The sequence below is a fragment of the Montipora capricornis genome, chromosome 9, assembly GCF_036669925.1.
Source record: "Montipora capricornis isolate CH-2021 chromosome 9, ASM3666992v2, whole genome shotgun sequence".
Classification (NCBI taxonomy): domain Eukaryota; kingdom Metazoa; phylum Cnidaria; class Anthozoa; order Scleractinia; family Acroporidae; genus Montipora; species Montipora capricornis.
In genome coordinates this window covers 16,910,568-16,934,567 of record NC_090891.1, presented here as the reverse complement: position 1 = coordinate 16,934,567, position 24,000 = coordinate 16,910,568, and the positions used below count along the sequence as shown (strand labels likewise).

Genomic DNA, 24,000 nt, shown 5'->3' with positions numbered 1-24,000 from the left:
GGATTAAACAATTGTAAAATTTTAGTTCCGAAAAATTTATATCATTCTGTTTTACCTCAAACAATAAAAGTTGATAATTACAAAAAATTGATATTCACGTAATGCAAAACATGTGCTAAAACAAAAAACCAAAATAAATATATACACAATGATATGGAACGTACTTTCATAGGAACATGGACGACAGATGAAGTAAACAAAGCCATAGATAAAGATTACAAAATTCTTACGGTATGTGAAATCTGGCACTTTGATAAAACAATTGATGATTTATTCAAAAATTTGGGCAACGAGCAAATAGGGAAGATATCTGTTTACAAACATTGTCTTTGTTATTCAATTATGCTAACCATAGGAACAAAAGATTCTTTGTTTCGACAGCCAATGAGGCCTTGGTTGGACATTAGGGAGTTTAAGAAACCACGACGGCTACGGTGACGAAAACGTCAGTTCAAAGTATTAATTTGAACTATCCTAGGTGTTTCACGACGTTTCCACCTTGTATATGTTGTATAATATGAGCGACGTATGCTGTAACCAGATTGGTACGTACGGATTTGAAGCGAAGAGGGAGAGAAGGAAAGCTTCACTATTGTTTGTCCACGTAGTCGTCAAAACCCGAAATATTGGTCATTTTACGTTGTTGTTTTGACTAGTACGGGAGAGAAATGTACAAAAAAGTAATGCGTGCCGCACGTGCAGCACGATGCATTTTTTCCTCTATTAACTAATAATATTACTGCTTTTTGACGTTGTCGTTGCCGTAGCTGTCGTCGTTTCAAAAACTCCCTATTAATGATGACAATAGTTGACGTGAACGATATCTTCCCGATATGAATCAAACAAAAGATGTTTCAGAACTTAGCAATTTTTATAACAATATTCCTGGATGATACCATTTCGAATTGAAATATTCAATTTATCAATGATGATATGGTTCAAATGACCTAGCTACACTTTCAAAGATCATTTTATTGAAAATTCAAATAACACCAACCTTTACAACAAGTCACGAAAGATTAATGCTTTACAATAAACTTGACTACTGACAAGAGAAGGTATTACACCTCGATACTGATTCAATCATATACATCGCTGATAGCACGCGACATATCAAGACAGCTGATAAGTTAAGAGAATTAACTGACGAACTTGAATTATCAGGTGAAGCATTCACTCAATTCATTTCAACAGGACCAAAATCTTATAGTTTTAAATATGGTAATAATCAACAAAAATCACATTAAACCATGAAAATGGTAATCATTTGAATCACGATAGTTTGAGTAAAATCGTAAAGAACAAATAAGAGATATAACAATCGCAAATGAAAGCAAGATCACTCGAAAGAACCAAGAAATAGTTGACGAATATCAGGAATATTGTGAAAAAGTACTTAAATTGGCCCACGACAAAAGAGTAGTCAAATCAACCAGCGAAGATTGCATCGACATTCACGGCACAACTGCGCCGGTTCATGATTATGTTTTGTAGTTGTCGCAAACACAATTTATTTCACAGATTTTTACACAATGTTTGAAAGTTACACAGAATTGTATACAAGCTGTAGAAAATTTCTGTAATCATTTCATTGGTTGAAGAAATCACAAGACAGTATTATGACCTATAACCTGGGAACACCCATTCTTTGTTTCCGAGTATTGTATCACAGACATCCTGTTTTTCCGAGAATGTCATGCAATGGTGATTCTTTCCTGTTTTGAATATGCGAATATTTATTGAAAAAATATAGTTTTTATATATTATTCCACTAAATCGGCTTACCGAGGGGCACACGGCAAGTGCGAAACCTTATTCCTCCATTTCCTAAGACATCACCAAGGCACCTTTATTGAGGCCGTACCATTTCTAAACTATTTATGATATTTGAAAACGACTATGGAACCATTTGTTGCCACTGGCTCCGAAGTTTAAACTCGAGCAAAACAGGGTAACAACTTCCTGGCTTGACCCATGTAAGTGATTAAAGTTGTTAAGTTGTGTCTGCCATTCTTCATTAGACAAGTTCAAGACAAAAAATCAGTGTTTATCATAGTTATGGTCACATTCAGAGCGCATTTGGTACCACTGAATTCAATCAAAAATGTTGCAATTACCTTGCATACAACGTGACGTTCTTCCATTCTTTGGGAAGAAACTTCTGGGACTATGAATCTTAAGGTTACCTTAACTGGTGGCAAAAACAACGCTAAAACTGACCCCCATTGGTAGAGTAACACTCCACACCCCACTCCTCAAAGTTTATTTGGCATAAAATTGAAATTGATTAATAAGTCTCTACTTAAAAACGATTTTCGTCTTAGCAAAGTGAGCCAATAAAGCTTATTTCCAGTGACACTATTTCTGCTGTCCTTAATTGGACGTGATTCTTGATTCCAAACATCAACACGCAGAAAAGACCACCACACGTAAAAACATCTGTTTCTAAGTGGGTCAAATGGAAATTTGGTACATGTTCGTGGTTTCATCAACGTTACAGCTAAAATAAAACAGAGAAAACAAAAGACTGTTAAGATGGTTTATTTTGAAACTTTTGATAGTAACATAGACCTTAAAGCAAAAAAATACGTTAATATCTTATTGTTTCGTGTTTCAAGTGAATGGGTTGCCACACTCTACTTACCTACTGCATTATATAATCTGATAATCTTGTTGAATCGAAGAAGAGGGCGACAGTGGTGAGAGCACTCGTCTTCCACAAATGTGGCCCGGGATCGATTCCCGGATTCTACGCCATATGTGGGTTGAGTTTGTCGGTTCTCTACTCTGCTCCGAGAGGTTTTTCACCGGGTTCTCCCGTTTTCCCCTCTCCTCAAAAACCAACATTTGCAGGCGTAGCTCAGTTGGCTAGTGCGCGGCTTTCGGAGCGAGGGGTCCCCAGTTCGATCCTCAGTGCATTATGACTTCAACGTCTGTTTCGGCTTCCCTCTGATCCCTGTAGCTATAGCTTCAAATATCTGTGAAACGGAGCACTGACAGAGGGAGGAGGATAAAAGGCGCACCGTCGGCTTCCACTGATACCAGTTTCGTAACTGAAGGAGCTACCGACGTTAAGTAAATTTACTTTACTTACTTTACTTTACTTTAACGGGGACACACTCTCCAAAACGGGATTTAGGCAAATTCTATCACTGTTTTCTTGGGAGATTAAAATCATTTAAACAATCTTGCTATTAGCGTTAATATTCATTGGTTAATTTAGCAAACATCACTCTCAAACTTGCTCGTCATAGTCAAATCTGCCCACTGTTATTTTGCTACTTTTGCAGATACTCGAGTAGCAGTGACCGCTATTTTGTACAGCACACACCTCAGTCTGAAGGAAAATAATCCATATCACTTAGGGGGCTGTCCAAACAGGACTAAAAAAAATAAACCATGACCCCTGAATAAAGACACTTAGTTGGAAAAACTCCTAATTCCAGTTAGAATGCATTGCCAAAGAGATAATTATATAAATCATCACTTTGCCAATCAGCTTATTAAGAGCTGTGTTCATGTATATAGCAATCATTGCGTGAAGGCATTCCTTCAGTCTGACCAAAATGTCCGCTGGAGTCTATCGCAGGGTGCAATTGTGCTTTGTCTTCTTTTCAGTTGTGTTGCTGAATCAAGACTGCAAAGGTATTTTGAATTCTCTCCTTCGCACCATTAATTTTCCATTATTTTATGCTCCAATTAAACCTCTCTTCGTCAATTGATGCAGAAACGAAGATTTTGGGGAGGGGCACTAGCCCTGGCATAAGGAAGTACAGGAAGAATAATGTTGCAAACGCTATCTAAAAACAGTTTTAAGCAGCATTCTTACCGCTTTCAGTGCACCTGCGAAAATGCCCCGTATATGAAAACTTGCGCCAGGATTTTTTGGCCAACTTTTCATGCTCCAGGTAGCCTGTCTTTCAGAATTGAAGCAGCAACGAAGAACTGGGGGGTGGGGCGCATGCCCAGTAATCAGAAAATACCGAATGAAAATTGTTAAAAACCCAATTGAAAGCCAGCTTTAAGCAACAGTTTGACTCCTTCCAATGCATCTGCGAAATTTCCCTGCCTAGGGAACATTGCGCCAGACGTTTTCGCCATTATTTCATGCTCTAGATGAGTTAATGCAGCAACCAAGAACTGGAGGTGGGGCACTTGCCCAGCCCTAAGGAAGTACCGATCGAATAATTTTGTTGAAAACTCGATTTTGTCGGTTTTATGCAGCATTTTCACCGCTTTAAGGGCATCTGCGAAATTGCCCTGTCTAGGGATTCGAGCGATATTCTTTGTTTTTTTAGTCGGGAGAAGCGTTGTGATAGGACTGTGAATAAAAAAACTCAATCCTGAAAACATACTTCTCAAGACTTGCCATGAATTCAGACTCACACAAAACATGTTATATTTCTTATTAATAGCTTCTAGTTTAAAGACCGGAAAAGTAAACATAACGGCATCAAGTCCAGGACTATTTGCTTGCAAGGCAATTTCTTTCGCTCAACCTTTCTACGGAAGACAGGAAGTTAAAGTGTTTGCCTCCTTTGGCTATTCCGTGAGAAATTCAGGCCTTGGTAACGGCGCTGCCATTTGGGTGGAGTCAGAAGACAGGCATCAATTCAAGACTTGTATTTCTGAATACGATCAAGGTTCCAATGGGAGCGCAGAAGTTAACTGGATTGCTGTCCAATCTGCTCCATCTGGAGCTCAAATAGGAAGTGTTGCGCTGAACCCCTGGACCACTGAAACAAAGTGCGAAAGGATCGTCTTTCCTCAGGTAAGTCTCGCCCGAAGAGGTTTGCTTATTTTTGTGATAAAATAATTATCCAAACATGCTTCAGAGCTATCACCTGTATACCCGAGGGGATTTTCTTGTTCGATGGAAAATTATATACATAGCGCGCACAAAGAGAGGCAAATACTGTATTTACAACCAAGTTTTTAAAATGTTATTTCCAAAGCAAGCTACAGATATGGTCAAAGTTTTCATTTCTATTCCCTTAAGGCACTTCAAAAATTATACTGATTGAAACTTCAAATGGTTAGTGGACCGTAACATGATCAGTGAAAATGGGTCCCTGCCAAGAAAACAGCAAATACGTTGACAGGAGATCACGTGGTGATTAGGTTATGTAACAGCGTATCTTGGATGTCTTCAAGTTCTCTATAGGATCATTGGCTGATGATGTTTTTCGTCTTTCAGCCTTTCTTGATTCCACCAAATATTGTTGTGACACCTAGTCACCAGACTTTAGAGAGACCACAAGATGCCTTGGCTTTTTGGATTGAAGATTTTACCGTTGACAATTTTACACTTTGTGTTCGGGAAACAAAGATTTTTGCTGGCCTTCATGAAAACATCAGAATTGTAAGTTTTTACGTGATTGATGCAATGCAACGTCGCTCAATTGTAAGAAACACTAAGTTGCATCTCATCATTTTCACACTTTAGTTCCAAACACAGGCAGTGACCAATACCAGGCAGAGCCTTGAAGTTGAATTACATTCAACCAAGGAGACAAGTGGGAAAAACATATTACTCGGTCATTAAAACCGACTTGCCTCAGGAGCTCAATCAGGATCGCAACGCGTTTCAACGTCTGCCTTTTTTTCTCCAGTTTCACAGCGTGCAGTTGTTTCGTGTATCATACTTGAGAAGCCAAAATTAGATACGAATGAAAACACATTATTAAGATTCGTATACCAAATTGAATCAAATTGCCAATGTCAATTGTCATCTGCGTCAATATACATCATCATCGGTGGGTCTCCAGGGGTAGCTCGTCCCGGGCGACGAAACTCAGTCCCCGATGTTTCCGAAATCTACCTTAGTCTACCTGAGGCCTTAATTTTTGGGTGAAATGTTCTGAGACTGCAGTAGATACCCCTTCTTCCAGGCCTGCTGCAATCTCAGAACATTTTCTTTCCAACCAGCATGCACATAACGACATAGGACCCATCCCACTAGAACGTATACACACATCCCTTGAAGCCATACGCAAGGCTCGAGAAGCGTATCTAATTGACAGGTGTCAAACACTTGAACCAAAAGGTATAAACAACTTACTCCCTGAAAAAATCATGCAGGCATGCCAGACGAAATACTGGAAAAAAAAATACTAGCCTCAGCCATACAGGCAGCCTTGCTTTTATTATTCGAGTCTGGTTAGATCACCAGGATCCGGCACCTTTCGGCTTTGTCCGGTTGGCCCTTGCATGCAAAAATTGTTCATTTACGACCTTCCGAGCGACTCAGACCGATGTCAACCGAAGTCTACCCCAGCCAACTGAAGCTTTGGGTGAACTGGGTTTTGGTATGTCCCAGGACCATCGCTAGTGAAGTTGTTCCCACAAGGCTAGCCAGGGGTAACGTTGGCCTGCCAGCAGGCTCTTTCTTTGCGGGGCGAGCGTGAAAGCGAGAACTGAGATGGGAGGGCGAGAAAGGGAACCTGCACGAGTCCTGCCACGTCCAAATCTTAGATGCAAAATACTGATTGGCTTTCAATTACTTGCTGACCTCATCATTGATCAACTTCCGGTATAAGGAAAAGCGAAAACGGCTCAGCACAAAGTTGCAGTGGTTAGAAGAGCCCGTGAGAATGTTGCAATTTTAATGTAACCTTAAAGGTCGAGCAACGTGATGCTGTAGCATTTCTGCTAAATGAAGGACGTTCTACAAACTCTTGTTTTTCGGCCATCATAGCTTAATTAAGAATAAAATATAAACAGCGGAGACTAACCCTAACAAAAGAAGATTACATGACAGAAAAATTGAACACTTTAAGACTCTAACAAGTAAAGATCGTCATTCAGCTATTGCAAATTATTTTGCATCGCTGTTTTAAAAAAATTTGAATTTGTTTTCAATGCAATTTAGGAGGCAGTATGGCCCAGTAATATAAACTAACGTTCCGTAAGTTCAAGGAGTTGCTTATCAACATACTCCACTTTATTCATATAAAAGCTTTAAGCAACTTGCTGTTAAGTTCCTAATATATCTTTTTTAACCTGAATTTCAAAAGATAGTAAATATCACTGTTTTTATTGGTGTGAATATTTCGCTAACGAGCCGTTGTTGGAACGCATTGCTCCAGCATTCGCTCTACTGCAATTGAGATTCTTCGTTTTAAGAACCAGAACTAGCAGTCTCTCTTGCAGTGTCATCATGAATATTAAGCTAAACGATCGAGGGAAACAAAATGGCTGATCCAGATCTAAGCGACAACGGCGCTGGAAATTGTGAAAGGTTTCGTTCCCGTGTTTGTATGCGCACAGAATACGGAGTCAAAAACAAAGCCAAGCGCCTTTAATTTGTCAGAAGGCTTTTTATTATCGGCTAAGGTTGTGTATATCCTATGAAAATGTGAAAATTCATTTGTGGGTCAAAAAAATCACTAAGACTACCTAAAAGTTGCTGAAGGGTCGAAAAATTGCTCAAACCTGGTCTTTCCGGCCTTTGACGGGAACCCAGTCTCCGATGTCACCGACAGTCCATCTCAGCCTACCTGAGGATTTAGGCGAACTGGCTAGGTGCGTAGCGGACCCCACCACTTACCTTGGAAAAGATCCGCTCCGTTTTGCCATAGGTATGCCCAGTTCGAACGGCTAGAGTTACGGGGCTGAATCTTGGTATGCGGATTCTGGCATGTTTTTTCGAGAAATAGAATACAAAATACAAATAAGTTATACCATTAGAAGAATACAAATGGTTACAATTAAAATTAATAAAATCATGAATTACATGAATAACAACCACTGCATCCGTCTAAGAGGTCACTTCGATCAAGTCTACGTATCCTTGTCTTAAAATGCTAGAGATTGGCAGCCAATCTAGCAATCTGTCTTTACTCGATAGCATGCTCCAGAGTCTGGAGCCCAAAATATCTCAGCGAATATCTCCGAAACTTTACTATGATCCATTATCTAGGATCTCCATTGTTGTTTGATACAATATTAAGATGCGTCCTAATTGTTTTTTCACTGAGTAGTGACTTGAAGGTTCTGAAGAAATCCCTAAGGTTTCTTTTCAGTCCTCCAATACTACACTTGCTAATATTCTTTGCTTCGTAGCTTCATTTCTGCATTTCCGTTCATACTCATAGTTCTCCGAAGTTTTGTTTTTACCGATACATTGCCTCAGCCTTTCGTTTCGTTCGTATGGCATTCTTCCATTTTGTTGTCATTTTCGGGACATCATGGTCTCTCACTCGCATTGATTTAATTGGCGCGTGTTGATCAATAGCTTTTGTCATTAATGTGTTCCAGAAATACAACTGACCATTCTACATGACCGAATATTCTCTAACATACCACGGTGCTAGAGATAAATCCTGACTGAAAGTCTTGGCATTGAAATTTTTGTAGCTACGAAATATGTGGCAAGCATGATACACCGTCCTCATCATCGGGTTCCGGCAATGTTTAACTGAATTTGTGAGCTACTTGAGATGAATTCCGCCGTCATGCTCAGTTTTATTCCTCAAAACAAATGGTCATTCGTAGGAACTGCCCATTTTCCCTTTTACTTCTTATGGTGAATTGTGTAGCATTTTCGTGCGCTAAACAATTCTTCAAATTCACACAGAGCAACCGATCGTCCATCTTTTAAAGTCCCTAAGAAATGCACCAGTAGGTTTGGCTCCTTGATCTGCGAATTGTTTTTTTTATTAAAGGCCTCGTTGAGCTGTCACAAAACACCACAAAAAGGCAGTGAAAAAAGATATTTATTTTGGCAGCCTGATCGCATGTTGATGAACCTTCACTATAGGTGTAACAATGTGACCATTTTATTTTGGACATCAAGTGGTTACGAAAAGCGTAGTTATGTGAACGAAAACTTGGGGTGAATATCAACAAACAAATGGGAAAAACTTAGCCCGTTCACAATCTCAGCGAACTCCTAACGGGAAGGTTTTTAGCTGAGCTTAAGGCATTATTTTCAAACTTGTTGGCAAAGGTTTGAAGAAAAGTTGTTGCGCTATATTTGTTTTAATTAATCATTGCCTCCTAAAAGGGCCTTTTACAGGCAGACGATTTCATTTGTCAATGGAGGCCGGGTCAGGTAACATCATCGAGGACTACTCACAAACTATGTTCCTATTAACCCTTTGCCTCCCAAGAGGGTAACTTACACGTATTAACCTGTGTAATGCCAGACGATTTTTTCCGCGAATTGGGGCCACTTCAAGGATAAAAGGGTCGATAGTGAGTCTAACAATTTTTATGAATCTTTTGCGTCTAGAACTGGTTGGCGTTTACAAACTTAAGTATCGTGAATGTTTCCTTGACCGGCAGTTTGGCGTTTCCAAACAGCAGCTCCCCATCTCAGCAAAATAACTTCACTTTCTGCAAGGTAACGAATAAGAGTGCAAGGAGGCTGCTTTGTCTACGGATTTTTTGCTTATTTAGTATTTGTCACAGCTGTTATGTTTGTTATGTGCTGTTTCCTTCCGTATGCTGAGGACCCCACGAACAGGAAGCTTTACGTTTTACCATAAAAAAGTAAAGCAGGTTCACTTTTACGTTTTTTGCTAGTTATTTCCAGAATACTCTGCATTTCGGAAGTTTATTGAAGAAAAATGTGCCTTGTTGCTTCTTTCAAAAGCAAAAGCAAAAGACCATCATGTTTGCTCTGAATATCTCATGCCAATAAATTGCCAGGTTTATACAGAACATTTCGTCTTTAGATTATATTTAATGCAGTTCATGCGATAGCTCACATTTTAGAAACCTGGTTTCTGGTTGCATTCTTGAAAAACTCCCCTTAATAAAAAATGCGGTTGTTTTCACAGAAAGTCAACTTTATGATTCCATTTTTCGCCCCGCCTGTGGTAGTAATAACACTAAAACGCAGACCCAGTGATGAGAAGACGAGTTCCAGTTCATCTGCAGAATGTGCGGCACTAACCACTTGGATTGAGGTGAGCAAGCCTGCAATGCATACAGCGTCCGAGATAAGTGAAGGGTATGCTAAAAGCTAATAAAAAGAAATACCTCTAAATCGTTTATGGCCTATTTACGTAACAGGCACTCCCTTTCCAACCGTTGTACCCGCGACTGCGGTCTACCCAAGCAAACAATCCTAGGTCCCTTGTTATCATCTATTTGAACGATCAAATTGGGCTCGCAGTCTCTTCAAATACTCCCGTTAATCACATTCCAGCTCCTGCCCATGATTTGTCATGACTTTGGATTTAAAGACACTGATTACAGGCTCACATCGAACTGAGAGCTTGGCCCGCTATGAAAGATACCCAATTTATGTGAAAAGATCGAGGAAAAATTATGCTGGACAATATTTTGTGACAAGGCCATCCTTGCAACTGAAATAAGTACAGATTTGACTACGAAGGTTTCCTAAAGGAAATCATTGAAATTAATAACTTATTGGGAAGAAAAATTTATGGTCGTACCGCAAAGAAAATAGAAAGTTTGGTTTTTATTCTTCATACGTAATCCTTCTTATTCTTTAGTACACCACCAAAACAGAGACGGAGATATGTGTTAAAAGTCATAACAGCAACGGCAAAATGAAGGATCTCATTGGAATCGATTACCTGATTGTTGGAGGTAAGAGAAAGAAGTGAACCACCACAAAAAAACGGAAACAGAATTAGTAGACAAAAACGTTCTCAGCTTTGACACATCCCTGCTCTCTTTTTTTCCTGCGTTTATCATTTCATAGGCAGTGAGCCCTTGCGTATTGTTTTCTGTTAGGCTTTATTTATAAAACGCATAAAATAAACTGCTTTTGATAACTGGCAGATCGGAATATGCTTTCCTTAACACGTAGAAGAGTGCTTTTGCACTCTACGTCTACAACTGTTGAGTTATCATCGTGTGAGGTATAAAGGTATTGTAGTTGCAGGAACACTCTTCTCCACAATTTGGCTAAGCGCGTGTTTGTCTGAAGGCCCGCTATTTTTCGAACCTTTTGCAGGTGCCAAGTTTCCGTTGTAGCTTAAAAACGGGGTGTAAGTCACCAAACTTACAATCATGTTATTAAACGTGTTGAAAGACTAAAAAAAGAGGGCTGCAAGTTTTCAAGACCTTTTAAAAATGCGCCCCAGGTTCAAGTCCTGAGGGTTTTCTTGATTCTCGACCATGCTCTGAGGGGTTGTTTATTCCAGGTCCCCTAATTTTTCTCGCTTACCAAAAACCAACATGCATCTGTTTTCACCAAGCTGTAACTTTGCTCCAAGGTCACACAAGTACGTATACGGTATAAGGGTTGCCAAAGGCGCCTGGTCATGTGCTGTCTGTCTGCCTTTGTTGAGACGCGTCGCACGCTGTAGTGGCAAGGGCAATTTATTATTTATGTCTTTATTTATTTACCATTGTCATTTATTTATTGTACGCGATTTCCAGTCATCTTACATCCAAAACTTACTTGGAAACTAAATGCTATTTTACTCATGTTTCCAGACTGGGACCCTTGTCTAAATGTGACATGCGAGCATTATTGTGTGTGCAAGGCTTTTGGTCCATTCAGTGCTCGCTGTGTGAGCATCGAGAGTTGTCCATCGTCGCAAGAACCGATTTGTTCGTCAAATGGCACAACTTACGATAATAAGTGTCTTTTTGAACAAGGAATGTGCTTGCTGAAGCTAAACTTTACAATTCAGCATCCTGGCAGCTGCGAAGGTGATCGTCTCAATACATCATGTTGTTCAAAATTGAGTTAGCAAACAATTAGGGAACGAATCCACAGAAAAGGGAAAAGGGAGTCAATTAGTGGTAAGGTTTTGTGAAAGAACTTCGATAGCTTATCAATGAGAGAATTATCTTTGAAGAAAGAAAAGTTTAAAATGCTTGCATTTCTAGAGGCAGGTCAAGCTAAAAGATAAAAAAAAGCAATTAATTGAAATTCATGCCAGGATTTCCCTCGAGATCCTTTGGAAAGAAAACCAAGCGAAAAGTGATTGTTACGAATCTTCCAGTTTTTCAACTGCTTACCTGACAAGTCTCTGAGACAGTCTGACAGTCCAGAGCCTTACAAATCCTATAGAGCTCTTCGGGAGTTATTAACTCTTTTCGAAAAACTTCCAGAAGTCTGGTTAACTTATTAACGCTCAAACGTTTTAGAACGTAAAAGGGAACGAAGAAAAGAAAAACTGAGATTTGTCAAATTTAATGCAGTGCCAGAAAACATGGCCAACATTATAGCTAATGCAAGTGAGAATCCCCTTGACTGGGTCTTAAAACTCGGACTACTTACTTGCAATGTTTTCTTTTTTCTCGTGCCTAAAGGATTTCCTCTCCAGAGAGGTCGTCGACACATGCCTCACATTCCATGGGTAGGGTATTCCCATTGTGAGGTCATTCCTTTCCAGCCCTACGTTTTCTACCCTGAAAAACCCATTGAAGTGCAAATCACTGTCAATCATGTGGATACTGGTGACATGTCCTATGTCCACGATGCTGCAGTATCTTGGGTTGAAAATGTAAATTATGAGCAATTTACCGCCTGCGTGATGGCGTCAGGATTTAATGAGCGGAGATACACTGCTAACGTAACGGTGGATTGGATGGGTTATCAGGGAGCTCCGGCGGGTGGAATAAGCGGAGAGAAAAGAATATCACAGTGGTGGACTGGGACGACTTGTGAGACAGTGAATTTTCCTTCGGTAAGTTTGGACTCAAAGCAAACTTTGGAAGGAGGGAATAATGAAGTTTAGTGTTTGATAATGACTCTAAGACATAATTTTGGAGTCTCGACTCTGTAAAGTCCCAATAAAGTGGGAATGATTGCAAGACATTCCCCCTTTTAAGTTAATTTCTCTTTGTTTTCTCCACCTTAAATATTTTAAGTAACCAGTGTGTAGCACTTCAAGTTACACTCTGTCGTTCTGTCGTGCTTCACGGCCAACGTTTAAAAAAACAACTTTGCCGCTTTTGTCATTTTGTCGATTGCGAGGTCGTATTGTATAACTCGTTTTCTATCTCGATTATATTACCCGTGAAATTCATTTATTAGAACTGCGGGTTGAAATGATCTCTTAGCGAAAGATCACGGAAGTTTCCTTATTTGCGGTATTCTCTCGTTTTTAAAATACTCTTTCTTTCTGGTTTCAGGGAAAGTTCTCAAAGAAACCCTTAATTTTAATCACCGCTGTTCATCACCATGCAGGATTAAAAAGGGACGCGGCCAGTATTTGGTTGGAGGATGTCACACAATCTTCTTTCAAAATATGTTTAAGAGAACTGCAAAATTACGCGGGCTCCCATGAGGATATTCACACCGTAAGCATGTTTGTTTGATTAGGAAACTTTCCATGAATTAAATTTCAGCTTGATAAGCATACTTAGAGGACAAAATAAAAGGGGCGTTGGCGTCCTACCAGCCTCATGATCAGGAAGAATGAAGGGGCTAGTTTCAAAAGAAGCTGTGGTGATGCGTTGGAGGGGAGGGAAACATTTAAAATTTGGATTTATCTATCGAATTTATAAATGTAGAATAACCATCTTAAGAGAGATTCGTCAGACAGCGAATCAGAAATCACTTACTGAGGTCGGTTTGCATGCTCCTGAACAATATGTCAAGGCAAAATCAGTGTCACATGATAAATAAGGTGATTGTGAACATAAAGGTCATTTTCAATCAAATTGTGTTAACTAATGTGAGTCACAACGGGCTCACACCCTTTCTTGACTATCTATATACCTGTTGGCTTGTTGTATTCCTTATATGTAATTCTACAGCTTTTAAATGGGAATAGAAAATGATAACCATAAATAACTATAAAAAGAAAAAATGTCATCAATTAGGCACCATGTGCAATGTAGGGCGAGCGCGTGTAAAACTGTCAAGCAGACTGGAGGGCTTCTATGCTTGAATGCTTGACTTGCGGTTGAAATTTACTTGTCATAATCGTTATCAACAAGCTTACCAACGGTCGCCTTTTGACTTTTTGCCACAGACACTTTTGCAGTCTTGTAAAATATGACCTTTGTTGTCTTTTCTTACATCACATTTCATTGCTATACGTTTTCACCTTGGATTTTGTATCTCGTTCCTTTTTTTAGAACTGGTTGGCATTCTCGTCTCTTCACAGACCTCTCTTTTCTGAACTCGGTTCTGTCTACTTTGTAGCCTCTCAGCCTCCTCCGGCGGATTTCAACAACGCCTTCTGCAGGGTTAGATATATTTTTTATCTGCAACAGTGTTATTCCATGAATGATAAATCTTCATATCTTTGGTGTAACAACAATATCACTTAGCTAAAATGTATACAGTTTCATTCCGTTATTGTTTTATTGTGACCGATAACTTTCTCTTGCTTTATCTAGGACATCCACTTCAGTAGAGTCTACAACAGTCCTCCGAATGTTTTTGTCTCTGCTAATCACTCCTCTAGTGGTGGGAATAGGGATCCGGTGCATAATTCCATTACAGCTTGGGTGGAGGTAAAACAACAGCCGAAAGAAATATAATACTGCCTTGAAAATTATTTCTTGTTTAAATCGAGATATTAGAAAAAAAACCAATTACCTTTTCTTTGCAGTCACTGCTGATTTCATATTTAGAGAAGATTGCGGGACTATGGAAAGGAAGCGCAAAGAATAAAAATCAACAGAGGTGCATTAAACCTGGCATTAAAAGGCAAAAATGTTGGGACAAACAACACCACAAAAATAAAATTACATAAACTTCACAACACACTGCTGCAATCCTTTCGTATTATTCGGACAGCTCGTATCTCGTCTATGTTATAGTTGTTGTTGCTGATGATGATGATGATGATGATGATGATGATGATGAGAATGATGATGTTAATGTAACCTTCCATGAGTCAGTCTCCCACGAGGTATCACATATAGATTTAGCCAAGCCTAAAAGCGGAGCTCCCTGGCTATTTATTCTTACTGCCTGTAGGGTTAGTGAACAGAAAAGGTTTCGAATTTTCCGCGTTTTGGTGTTTCAGGTTGCTGCTTAATGAAATCATTTTCTTTGCTTTCTTCTATAGAACAATTCATTGCCTTACTAGTGAATTCCACGGTAAATTTCACGCGAAAAGCCGCTATCGCATGAATCACGAAACGATGAGTGCGATATCGGTTTTTCGTGTGAAATTTACTTTGGAATTCACCAGTTTGGCAATGAATTTTTCTTGAACCGCATGAGTTTTAAAAAGAAAAAAAAAAGCACACCCTCAGCGAGCAAATGGAAAAGGAAAAAAGCCATTTCAGAGTCAACTGTCAATAGCCAGCGGATAGGAATCACGCTAAAATTAGAAATCATCAAAAAATTTTGAAAGCTCATGATCAAGGGCAAAAAAGAGTTTTCCTGATGTACTTTATTCCACTTTATCTCTGAAAACGAGATCATTCACATTTTGATGTAATTCATTGAAACACGCCAGGTTGGCTTGGAACAAGAAACGGCAAAATACGGCAATCCAACCAAGAAAAGACGAATTTCGAACAAGATCCGCAGCAACACTAAATTAAACTTACCTTTAGGCACCCTGAAAACACAAACTAGTGAAAACCTCATCGCAATTACGTGTTTGTAACATTAGGGCAAAATTTTCAAGTTCTTGTCACTGTCGAGGCACATCGAAAAACAGTTGATTAAACGATTTAAAAAGTTCATGTTCGGTCGCATTCTAGAGCAAAGCAAACAAACAAATCAACCTTTCCTTTATGTCCAAAAGAGTACTGATAATTGTTATTTAATTCCAGTTGACAATAAAAATTCAAGTTTCATTCCTGAACAGAGAAAGAACCGATTAAACCACTATTTAAAAATACCCATCCACTTTTAATAACGCATCCGTAAAAATAACAAACGGTTTAGTCCCCAAGGAAAGAATTTGTGGAGTAACTTCTTCCACTAAGTATGAGCTATGAGGTCCTATTACTGGTACTCTGTTTTGTCTTTGTCTTTCTCTATCGGTCTCCTTTTGTTTCTGTTCTAGACATAGGTCCTCCAGGTATCATGTAACCTTATCAGAGCTTCTAAAGATATGCCAAAAATTGCAATGCAGAGAAAAAAGCAGCTCTAAAAAATTAAAAATAAACATGCAGCTTTAAGTTTATATCCTCCGATGCTTGATTTGAATAACTGCGTAGCCACAAATATGGACCACAGCTATCATGATATGTCAAACTGGATTGAAACCAGCGAAAAATGCAGAAAGAAGACATTTTCCAAACCGTTTTCCACCTGGACACGAAAAGTGTTGACTGTGTAAGAACTATAGTTGACGTAGTATGGCAGTGTAGCCGCGTCGAGCCACAGAAAGCGCGCGAAAAATGAAGCGTCGTTTATGTTTTGGTAAGTTAACCTGGCTTGAGCTTGCAATCCAATCGAAAACCAGTACCTGGTCAGCAGTCAACTTAAAAAAAAACAGCTGACCTAGGTAAGCTCTAAACTTAAGCTCGCAATATGGTCACGTGATACTGGTCAGCGTATACCTTGTTTTGACAGGTGTCAATTGATCATAACATGGATGTCCAATATTAAAGATGCATGGTGTAAAATAGCGTGATACTGGTCACTATGGCAAACATGGAGGGGTGGACGTACGTACGTACGGAAGGACATCCGGACGGTCCATGACGTTATGGTTATAAAACCAAAATTGCTCGCATCGATGGGTTACCATCTTTTCTTCACTATGGTGCTCCGTGCGCGCGCACCTTCGGCACAACAACCACAGTGGAAAATTGAACCGGTAGTGGGCTTTGTAGCTATTAATTAGCTTCATGGCACATTAAAAATCACTTCATTGACGTATTCTGTTGACATTTACTGTTTTCCTTGTAATTGCAGTACATTAACACGGACAGAGCACGAATTTGTCTGAAAGAATTGTACGAATCAAGATATGACCCGCTTTCTATATCATACGCTGTTGTGTCAGGTAAGCTTGAAAGAAGTAATTCAAAGATTTTAATGTTCAGTCATCGTTGTTTCTGCTTCATAGTTAGTGATGCTGGTTGAGAAGTTACGGTTTGAAGCACTTTGTAGTTGCAGCGTACTCGGTGTTAGGCAGCATTCCTAGTGTTCTATTACACCCCTAATCAAGAACTGAGTAGACGGCGGTCAATTCAGCATGTAGTACAGAAAGCCTAAAAATTTAGACCAGAAGTTTGGTATTTTGTGAGAGCCTGGTGATTTACCGTTGCATGAGTTTTTTTTATTGTTATATTATGCCAGATTTGAGTAATATGATGGTTCTTTAACCACGGAGTTCCCCAAGTCATTTTCCAGAACCTCTTACCTGTTCTTCAACTTTTCCGGCAGACTCGGCTGATGATAGTGCCCTGTGGTGTTTTTAATTTATCCTCCATAATCATCTTCGTCATCATCATCGTCATTATTATCAACTCCATGTTTATTGTTCTTGCTGTTGTCGATCATGGTGATAATGAATGTACTACTTGTCCTGAATTGGCATTCTTTTTTTTTTCTTTTTCACTCAGATATCTGCCCATCTGGATGGGGCTATTTTAATGGTTACTGCTACTTCTCAAGCCGAGCATGTTCTTCATGGCTGAGCGCGGAATTAAAGTGTTCAGCAGTGGGTTCAAGTCTGGTTACTATACACAACCACGAAGAAAATGTTTACGTGCAGCATCGCAATAACGGCGAACGAAGCTGGATTGGTCTGAATGATCGAAGTGTGGAGGGATCATTTGTTTGGACCAACCACGAATTGAGTAGTTTCAGGTTCTGGGCGCCAAGGCAACCAAACAACTGGAGAAACGAAGACTGTGTGCACACTCTTGGTGCTAAACATGGTTACACTTGGAATGACGTGTCATGTGACAGCTGCTACAATTTCACTTGTTTCAAAGGTACACTTTGTTTTTGCTTGGTTTAACTTTTGCGTACCAAATAAATCATCGATTGAAGTAACGGTAAACAAACCTAGTGGAGAATCTGTCCCTTGCCCTGGGGCCTGGGACATAATACTATTTTCGCCGTCGACTTTAATTGGCTAATACTCAAATACAAACACCAAAATAAAAACGTTCTCAATCGACTCAGTCTCACACTGAGGAATGTTCTTTATACGATCTTATAATTTTGGTTGATCTCAGCCTCAACGTTCTTGTAAACAAATTCTTATAAAAAAAGTGTATAGTGTTTATGGAAATAGTTATGTTTCTGCCGATAAAGTAAAAAATTAATCGTCGTTAATGTGTAGAGTTTACATGTAAGTGATCAAACAGATAAAGCACCTGAGCTGACAGCATGCAGTAAACAAACATGCCTTACAATAACCAACATTATCATTCGATGTATTTTGTCCTTCCTTTTCATTGTTTTGCTGCAAATAATATTCTGCTCATGCGCAATTGAAATCCCGCTCTTGCGAGAAAATGGCAGATCGGTTCCCCAAGCTGTCAGAGAATGATTCGACATCTTTAGTTGATCGAAAGAACAGTGAGAATACTAAAAAAGGAACAAAAGTTGCACTCAACGTATTTCCAGAGTATCTCAAGGAAAGAAAGGTAGACGAAGAATCACTCGTGTCATCGACGCGAAGGACAAGTTGGCGAATGCATATGTACTGAAGAGATTTTACGTTGAAGCCAGAAAAAAGAATGACGAGCTTCACGTGTCGGGATACGCTTTGAAAACTGTGAAATTCTTCAGCATTGTTGATGCCTAATGTTATTGAACGTTTGACTGCAAGTACAATTTGAAGTGTACAAATATAATTGTGCTGAGAAGGAAACTAATTGATTGGTGTCATTACTCGACTCTGCAAGGCAGCGCGCGCTTATGGCTTTCCGGAAACAAAAACAAAAAACAAACTCGGTGATCGAATGATAAAACAATTATTGATCTCGGTTATCGCAAAATATCGTGATTTGTCAGTGTCTCGCAGATCAATTATTTGCCTCAGCCTTCGGCTTCGGAAAATAATTGATCTGCTCGCCATTGACAAATCACGATATTTTGCTCAACCTCGTCCAATAATTGTTAATTATTATTCCACTATTACGTCATTTTACCATATTTGGTCAAGAGAACGCTTGAAATATGAGACGGTAATACACTGTAGTGTCCCACTTTGACCGGTTTAGAATAGAGCAAATACGGACGAAACGGCAGTTTTTCCATGAAAGTTTTGTTTTCAACGCGATACAAAGCCTGAGAATTTAACTTGTCATCGCTTGTCTCTCGTCATTTCGTTTATACAATCAAATAAAGGACATTTGGCTGGCTTTCTGTGCTGTTTACATCGTTAGCAAGGGCCCTAAAGGACAGATGATGCATTTTTTTAGAAACACTCTTACCAAATAAAATTGAATCAAAATAACACCTTTTTGTAGTGGAATAATAAATCTCTTATTCGAAGTATTTTCCTCACCCCTGCGGGGCTCGGAAAAATACTACGCAACTCGCAAAATATCCGCGCGTATTATATGTTCAACCATCCAATAACATGTATATTTTAATCAACAACTAAAACTGAAATTACAGGCACAGTAATCTCTTTCCGTTTTACTGACAATCTTTACTCCCTCTATTTTCAGTTCAGAACAATAGAAAAAATCTTTACTAATTAAAAAGTCAACCTAAAGCGTAGTAAATTGGTTTACGTTGAACTGCAATTTCACAGTCAAACAAAGCAGCGCACAACTGGACATCCAAAAAAATAATTATAAAGTTACACTGGTGGTTAAAAAGCGTTTCAGAAATTATTTACAATAAAAATGTTCCCGACGTTTCGGTGGCAATCACGGACCTTCTTCAGGGGAAGTGAGAGAATATTTTACAAAAAGCACAGATATAAACAAGACGCTTTCTCTCACTTCCCCTGATGAAGGTCCGTGATTGCGACCGAAACGTCGGTAACATTTTTATTGTAAATAATTTCTGAAACGCTTTTTAACCACCAGTGTAGCTTTATAAATATATTTTTAAATGTACCCACCTGGTGACAAACCCAGTTTTAATACAACTGGGCATCCATTTCACACAAAAACCTATAAATGTGATTGTTGAAAGATGTCAGAATCTCTGTCAACACGGAATTGTAAACGTTTTCAGGCCTTCTTGTTTCTTTTAGCTACAGTAGTTTTACAAAATATGTGAGGCAGCGAGGTTTTTTATTAAGAAGAAAAACATTACCTGAAAGCAGGAACCCATCGGTAGGAGCCTCCAACTGGCTTCCCTAGGTGAGGTAGCGTTTTTCCTGACCTATCTATTTATAGAAATAACTTTTTTGAATTTGCCGTGCTTATTAAAGATGTTCCCTAAGAAGTCGGCAGGAAGGGGCGATCCAAGATGGCGGCCGAATGCGGGAAACAAGACTCAAACTTTTGAAAACGCCTCCCCGTTCCCTTTTCAGTTGTTATTGACGTTTAACATGACAACAAAGTGGTTCTAAAAATAGATAGGTCAGGAAAAACGCTACTTCATAGAAACAAAGTGGGAGATGGAGGCTCCTACTAATGGGTTCCTACTGAAAGCTAACCGTTGTAAATAAGTGTTTTGTCTCCGACCCTATTTCTCTCAGTTTTACGTTGATTTTCATTGAAATTTTCCCTTCTCCTTCCTCGAAAAAAAAACGCGGGTTGCCAATGCAACGCTACAACGCAATTTCCCGCCGAGGAAAATTGCCCGAACACTCCCGTCCCCAGTGGCTGTCCTGCCTCCCCACCTTCTCCCCGACAGTCTGTACGGGCGGACCTACGTGACGTCATAACCAGAATTTCTTGCATCGATAGATTACCCAAGAAAACTTACCCATGGTGCTTCGCTAACGCGCTTGCCACCTTCGTGTTCATGTTATGCTTTTTTCTGTAGATATCGACGAGTGCTCCACTAATACCCACAGCTGCGATGTCAATGCCGTTTGTAGTAATACTAAGGGATCATACTTGTGTACATGCAATAGCGGCTTTTCGGGCGATGGAAAAACATGTTCGGGTAAGTTTAACTCACATACAACTTGGACCTTGCAAAAGTTTCGCTCAAAAATCACTGAAAGGACGTGAGAAAATGTTCATATTAGCAAAAATTTGATTAGAAAGCTACCATCTACCATCTACAATGACGAATAAGATTCAATCAAATACCCCAAGCCCGCTATATTGCATATTAACTACGACACTTTTGGGTGACACTATCTCTACAGATATCAATGAGTGTAATAGTGGTTTACATAACTGCAGCAGTTCACGGGCTACATGTACTAATACTGTTGGATCCTACAACTGCTCGTGTGTGAATCCTTACACTGGAGACGGAAGGGCTTGTAATCATCCTGCATCAGGTAATAACTTGGCACTAGCGTACATTACCAAGACAAAACTGAATGACGAAACTATGGACACTGATAAGTCCAGTGCTCAAAGTACCAACTGTCCTTAGCTCTTACTATAAACTACGTGAAGACAAGAGACTATCAGGTGAAAGAACACATCCCCGTGCCCTGTGATAATCTTTTTCAACTATTTTAAGCCTGCACCACGCTGTGAAAGTTATTTTAGTTTCGTCCCCATGGTCCATGGTCAGACGATCAGATGTCATTGTAAAGGAACTTGCTAAGACTTCGCCGTCGCATGATCCAGTGAAATCCTAAATCGAAATTTGAAGATTTTTCGAAGCTCGAAATTTCAACATCTTCCTCAAAAGAGCTCGCATCCCTACTTTCTGTTGATTCGACATCACCTTCATCGGATTCAGCTATGTACAGCATGGACCAGTTTTCTCTACGTGGACGGGAACTTTTCCCACTCTTTTCAAAATCAAAGTTTTCAGATTCATCGACAAACTTGATGTCTACTACAGACGCCATTTTCTCAAAGCAAAACAGCAAAGCGGTCATTACGTCATTACAATTGACCAATCAGGTGTCTTTCCTAAAATAGCCTCGCAGCTTGACTACGAGCTAAAATTAAATTGAAAAAGATTATCATAGGAAGAGGTCCATGTATGGGGGATGTGTTCTCTTACCCTCATAGTCTCTTGGTGAAGATGATTTTAAAGAGAAATTCATATGAACAAGCACCTTGCTATCCCTTTGTGCCTTTCGTAAAGAACCCGTATGACTTTTAAAATTTCGATAAAATGGTGAAAACTTACTATGGTCAAATTGTTTGGGGAAAAGATAGGCAATTTGCAAAGGGCGGAGGCCGTAGGGCGAATACAAAAATTTTATCCGTTGTTATCAAGTTGAGAAAAAAATTCAAGTAACGTTTGCGGAAAAAGAAACTAAGAAAAATATTGTCTCAAATTCATTTTAAGGCTATTTGACAGCGTGGTCGAGAGCTTAGGGCGTTGGGTTTGCATGCGGCTGCTCCAGGTTCAAATCCCGTTCTAACATCTGGTTAGGATTTGTTTCCGGTTGTCCCGGATTCGACTCTACCACGCTTTGTAAATAGCCAACTTGTTGCCTCCTGCCAGTTGGGGTTCTTAATAATGTTTCTGTTAAGTTTGAATTGTTTCTTTCACATTGGTAAAAGTGGAGTGCCCGTAAACTAGCTTGATAGCTAAGTGCACTTCCACTATAAAAAAAGCATTTACATTTTTACATTTTACATTTACAATGCTGGTGGCTTGTGTTCACTGTAAGTGTTTTGCTTTGGTGGCTTAGTTCTGTTGTTTGAATTCACTCTCAAACGGCATTTCATCGTTCCAAATGGTCCTGCAGAAAGCAATGCTTCTCAGCTTGAAGTACGCTCACTTTGATTTCGCTCCCACCACTTTAGGCATTCGCATGCAATTTTGCGCTATTAAGAGGTCGCTCTGCATGGCTCTGCGTGAGTTACAAACTAATAAAAAATTCATTTTCTTTCTCACTGTTTGGGATCAGATCACATGCTCGGTTGTCAATCTAAATCGAGTGTTTTCCTGGTATGTCATAGACAAAAAGTAAAAAAGTAATAGACAGAGACCGACCATCAAATTTGTCCAATTTGTTCTGACTTTCAGTATATCCGTGACCACCGTGCATTAGACATTTTCTGTTTCTTTCTCAGAATGCCGAAATTACAACACTTTGAGCAGTTATGACAGAAAGATCAATTATTATGGTAGCAGCTACTGTGACAGCGGAATTGGTCCGGCGTGGTTTCGATTTCAAGGGGCAGCAGGTACACGAATGCCAACTTCATGTCCACCACGAAATCGCTGTAATACTCGCTCACCTGGATGGCTAAGAGGAGGGCATCCCAGTGTCGCGGACGGCCAAGTAAGCAGGACAGTATGTTTCTACAGGTACAGTTATTATAGCCATTACAGCTGCTGCGGGAGTTCGACTACCATTCAAGTCAGAAACTGCGGTTCTTTCTACGTTTATTATCTTAACTCTTCACCATGCTGTAACTGCCGCTATTGCGGGACCTCCTAGGACAAGTACTAGACGTGTGACATTCACCAAGTAAAAAAAGGGTTTTTTTTTTCTTGTCGGTAGTAGATAGCCATCTTATCTGTAAACGAATGACTGGCAATACTATTTTAGACCACATTGCTTCAATTTGTAACAATTTTAAATTTTGAACGAAAGAAAGGTTCCCGGAAAACAAACTTGCCATCAAGATAAACAACCTTTTCTGAACCTTGTTTGCGCACCAAATCCACAAGTAGCTGTTACAATACAAAACAAATCATTTTAATCGACGTTTAGCTAGGTGTAGATCGCTAAAACCTATGAATAAAGAACATGTTATGTAACAAGTGAGAGAATTATTGGATCAGGTCATGAAACTAGCAATTTCTGACCTCAATCCATACTGAGGCAGACACTGGAAGAGACTATAGAACAAAATTATTTTGTGTGACAACATATTTTATGCCACCCTGTCAAAGACCATTTTTTAACAACTCAATTCCCTGAACTTTGATAATGCATCAAATCCACACCTGGCTCTTTGTATTTTCGTTATCGAGGCTTGCCAGTATTATCTTGAGAAGTGATTCCTTAATTCTGGTGCGTTAATTGGTGATTTCACGTGCATGTGCTATTACAAAGTTATATGGCGAAAATTAATGAATCAATTGATTGTGCCAAGACGGCGTCAATGTTTCAAAATGCT

General features: G+C 39.4%; 1 protein-coding gene across 1 annotated transcript; it reads left to right on the top strand.

Annotated features, from left to right (window-relative positions):
• The first annotated feature begins 3,529 nt into the window (after window positions 1-3,529).
• LOC138015401 (uncharacterized) lies at window positions 3,530-23,641 on the top strand. Its single transcript, XM_068862430.1, has 16 exons — window positions 3,530-3,645; window positions 4,416-4,771; window positions 5,198-5,362; window positions 9,236-9,346; window positions 9,786-9,914; window positions 10,467-10,563; window positions 11,419-11,637; window positions 12,244-12,620; window positions 13,069-13,236; window positions 14,020-14,130; window positions 14,284-14,400; window positions 16,772-16,862; window positions 17,425-17,799; window positions 20,768-20,890; window positions 21,099-21,236; window positions 22,945-23,641. The coding sequence occupies exons 1-16, from the start codon at window positions 3,567-3,569 to the stop codon at window positions 23,313-23,315; spliced, it is 3,027 nt and encodes a 1,008-aa protein (XP_068718531.1). The 5' UTR covers window positions 3,530-3,566; the 3' UTR covers window positions 23,316-23,641.
• The last annotated feature ends 359 nt before the right edge of the window (window positions 23,642-24,000 follow it).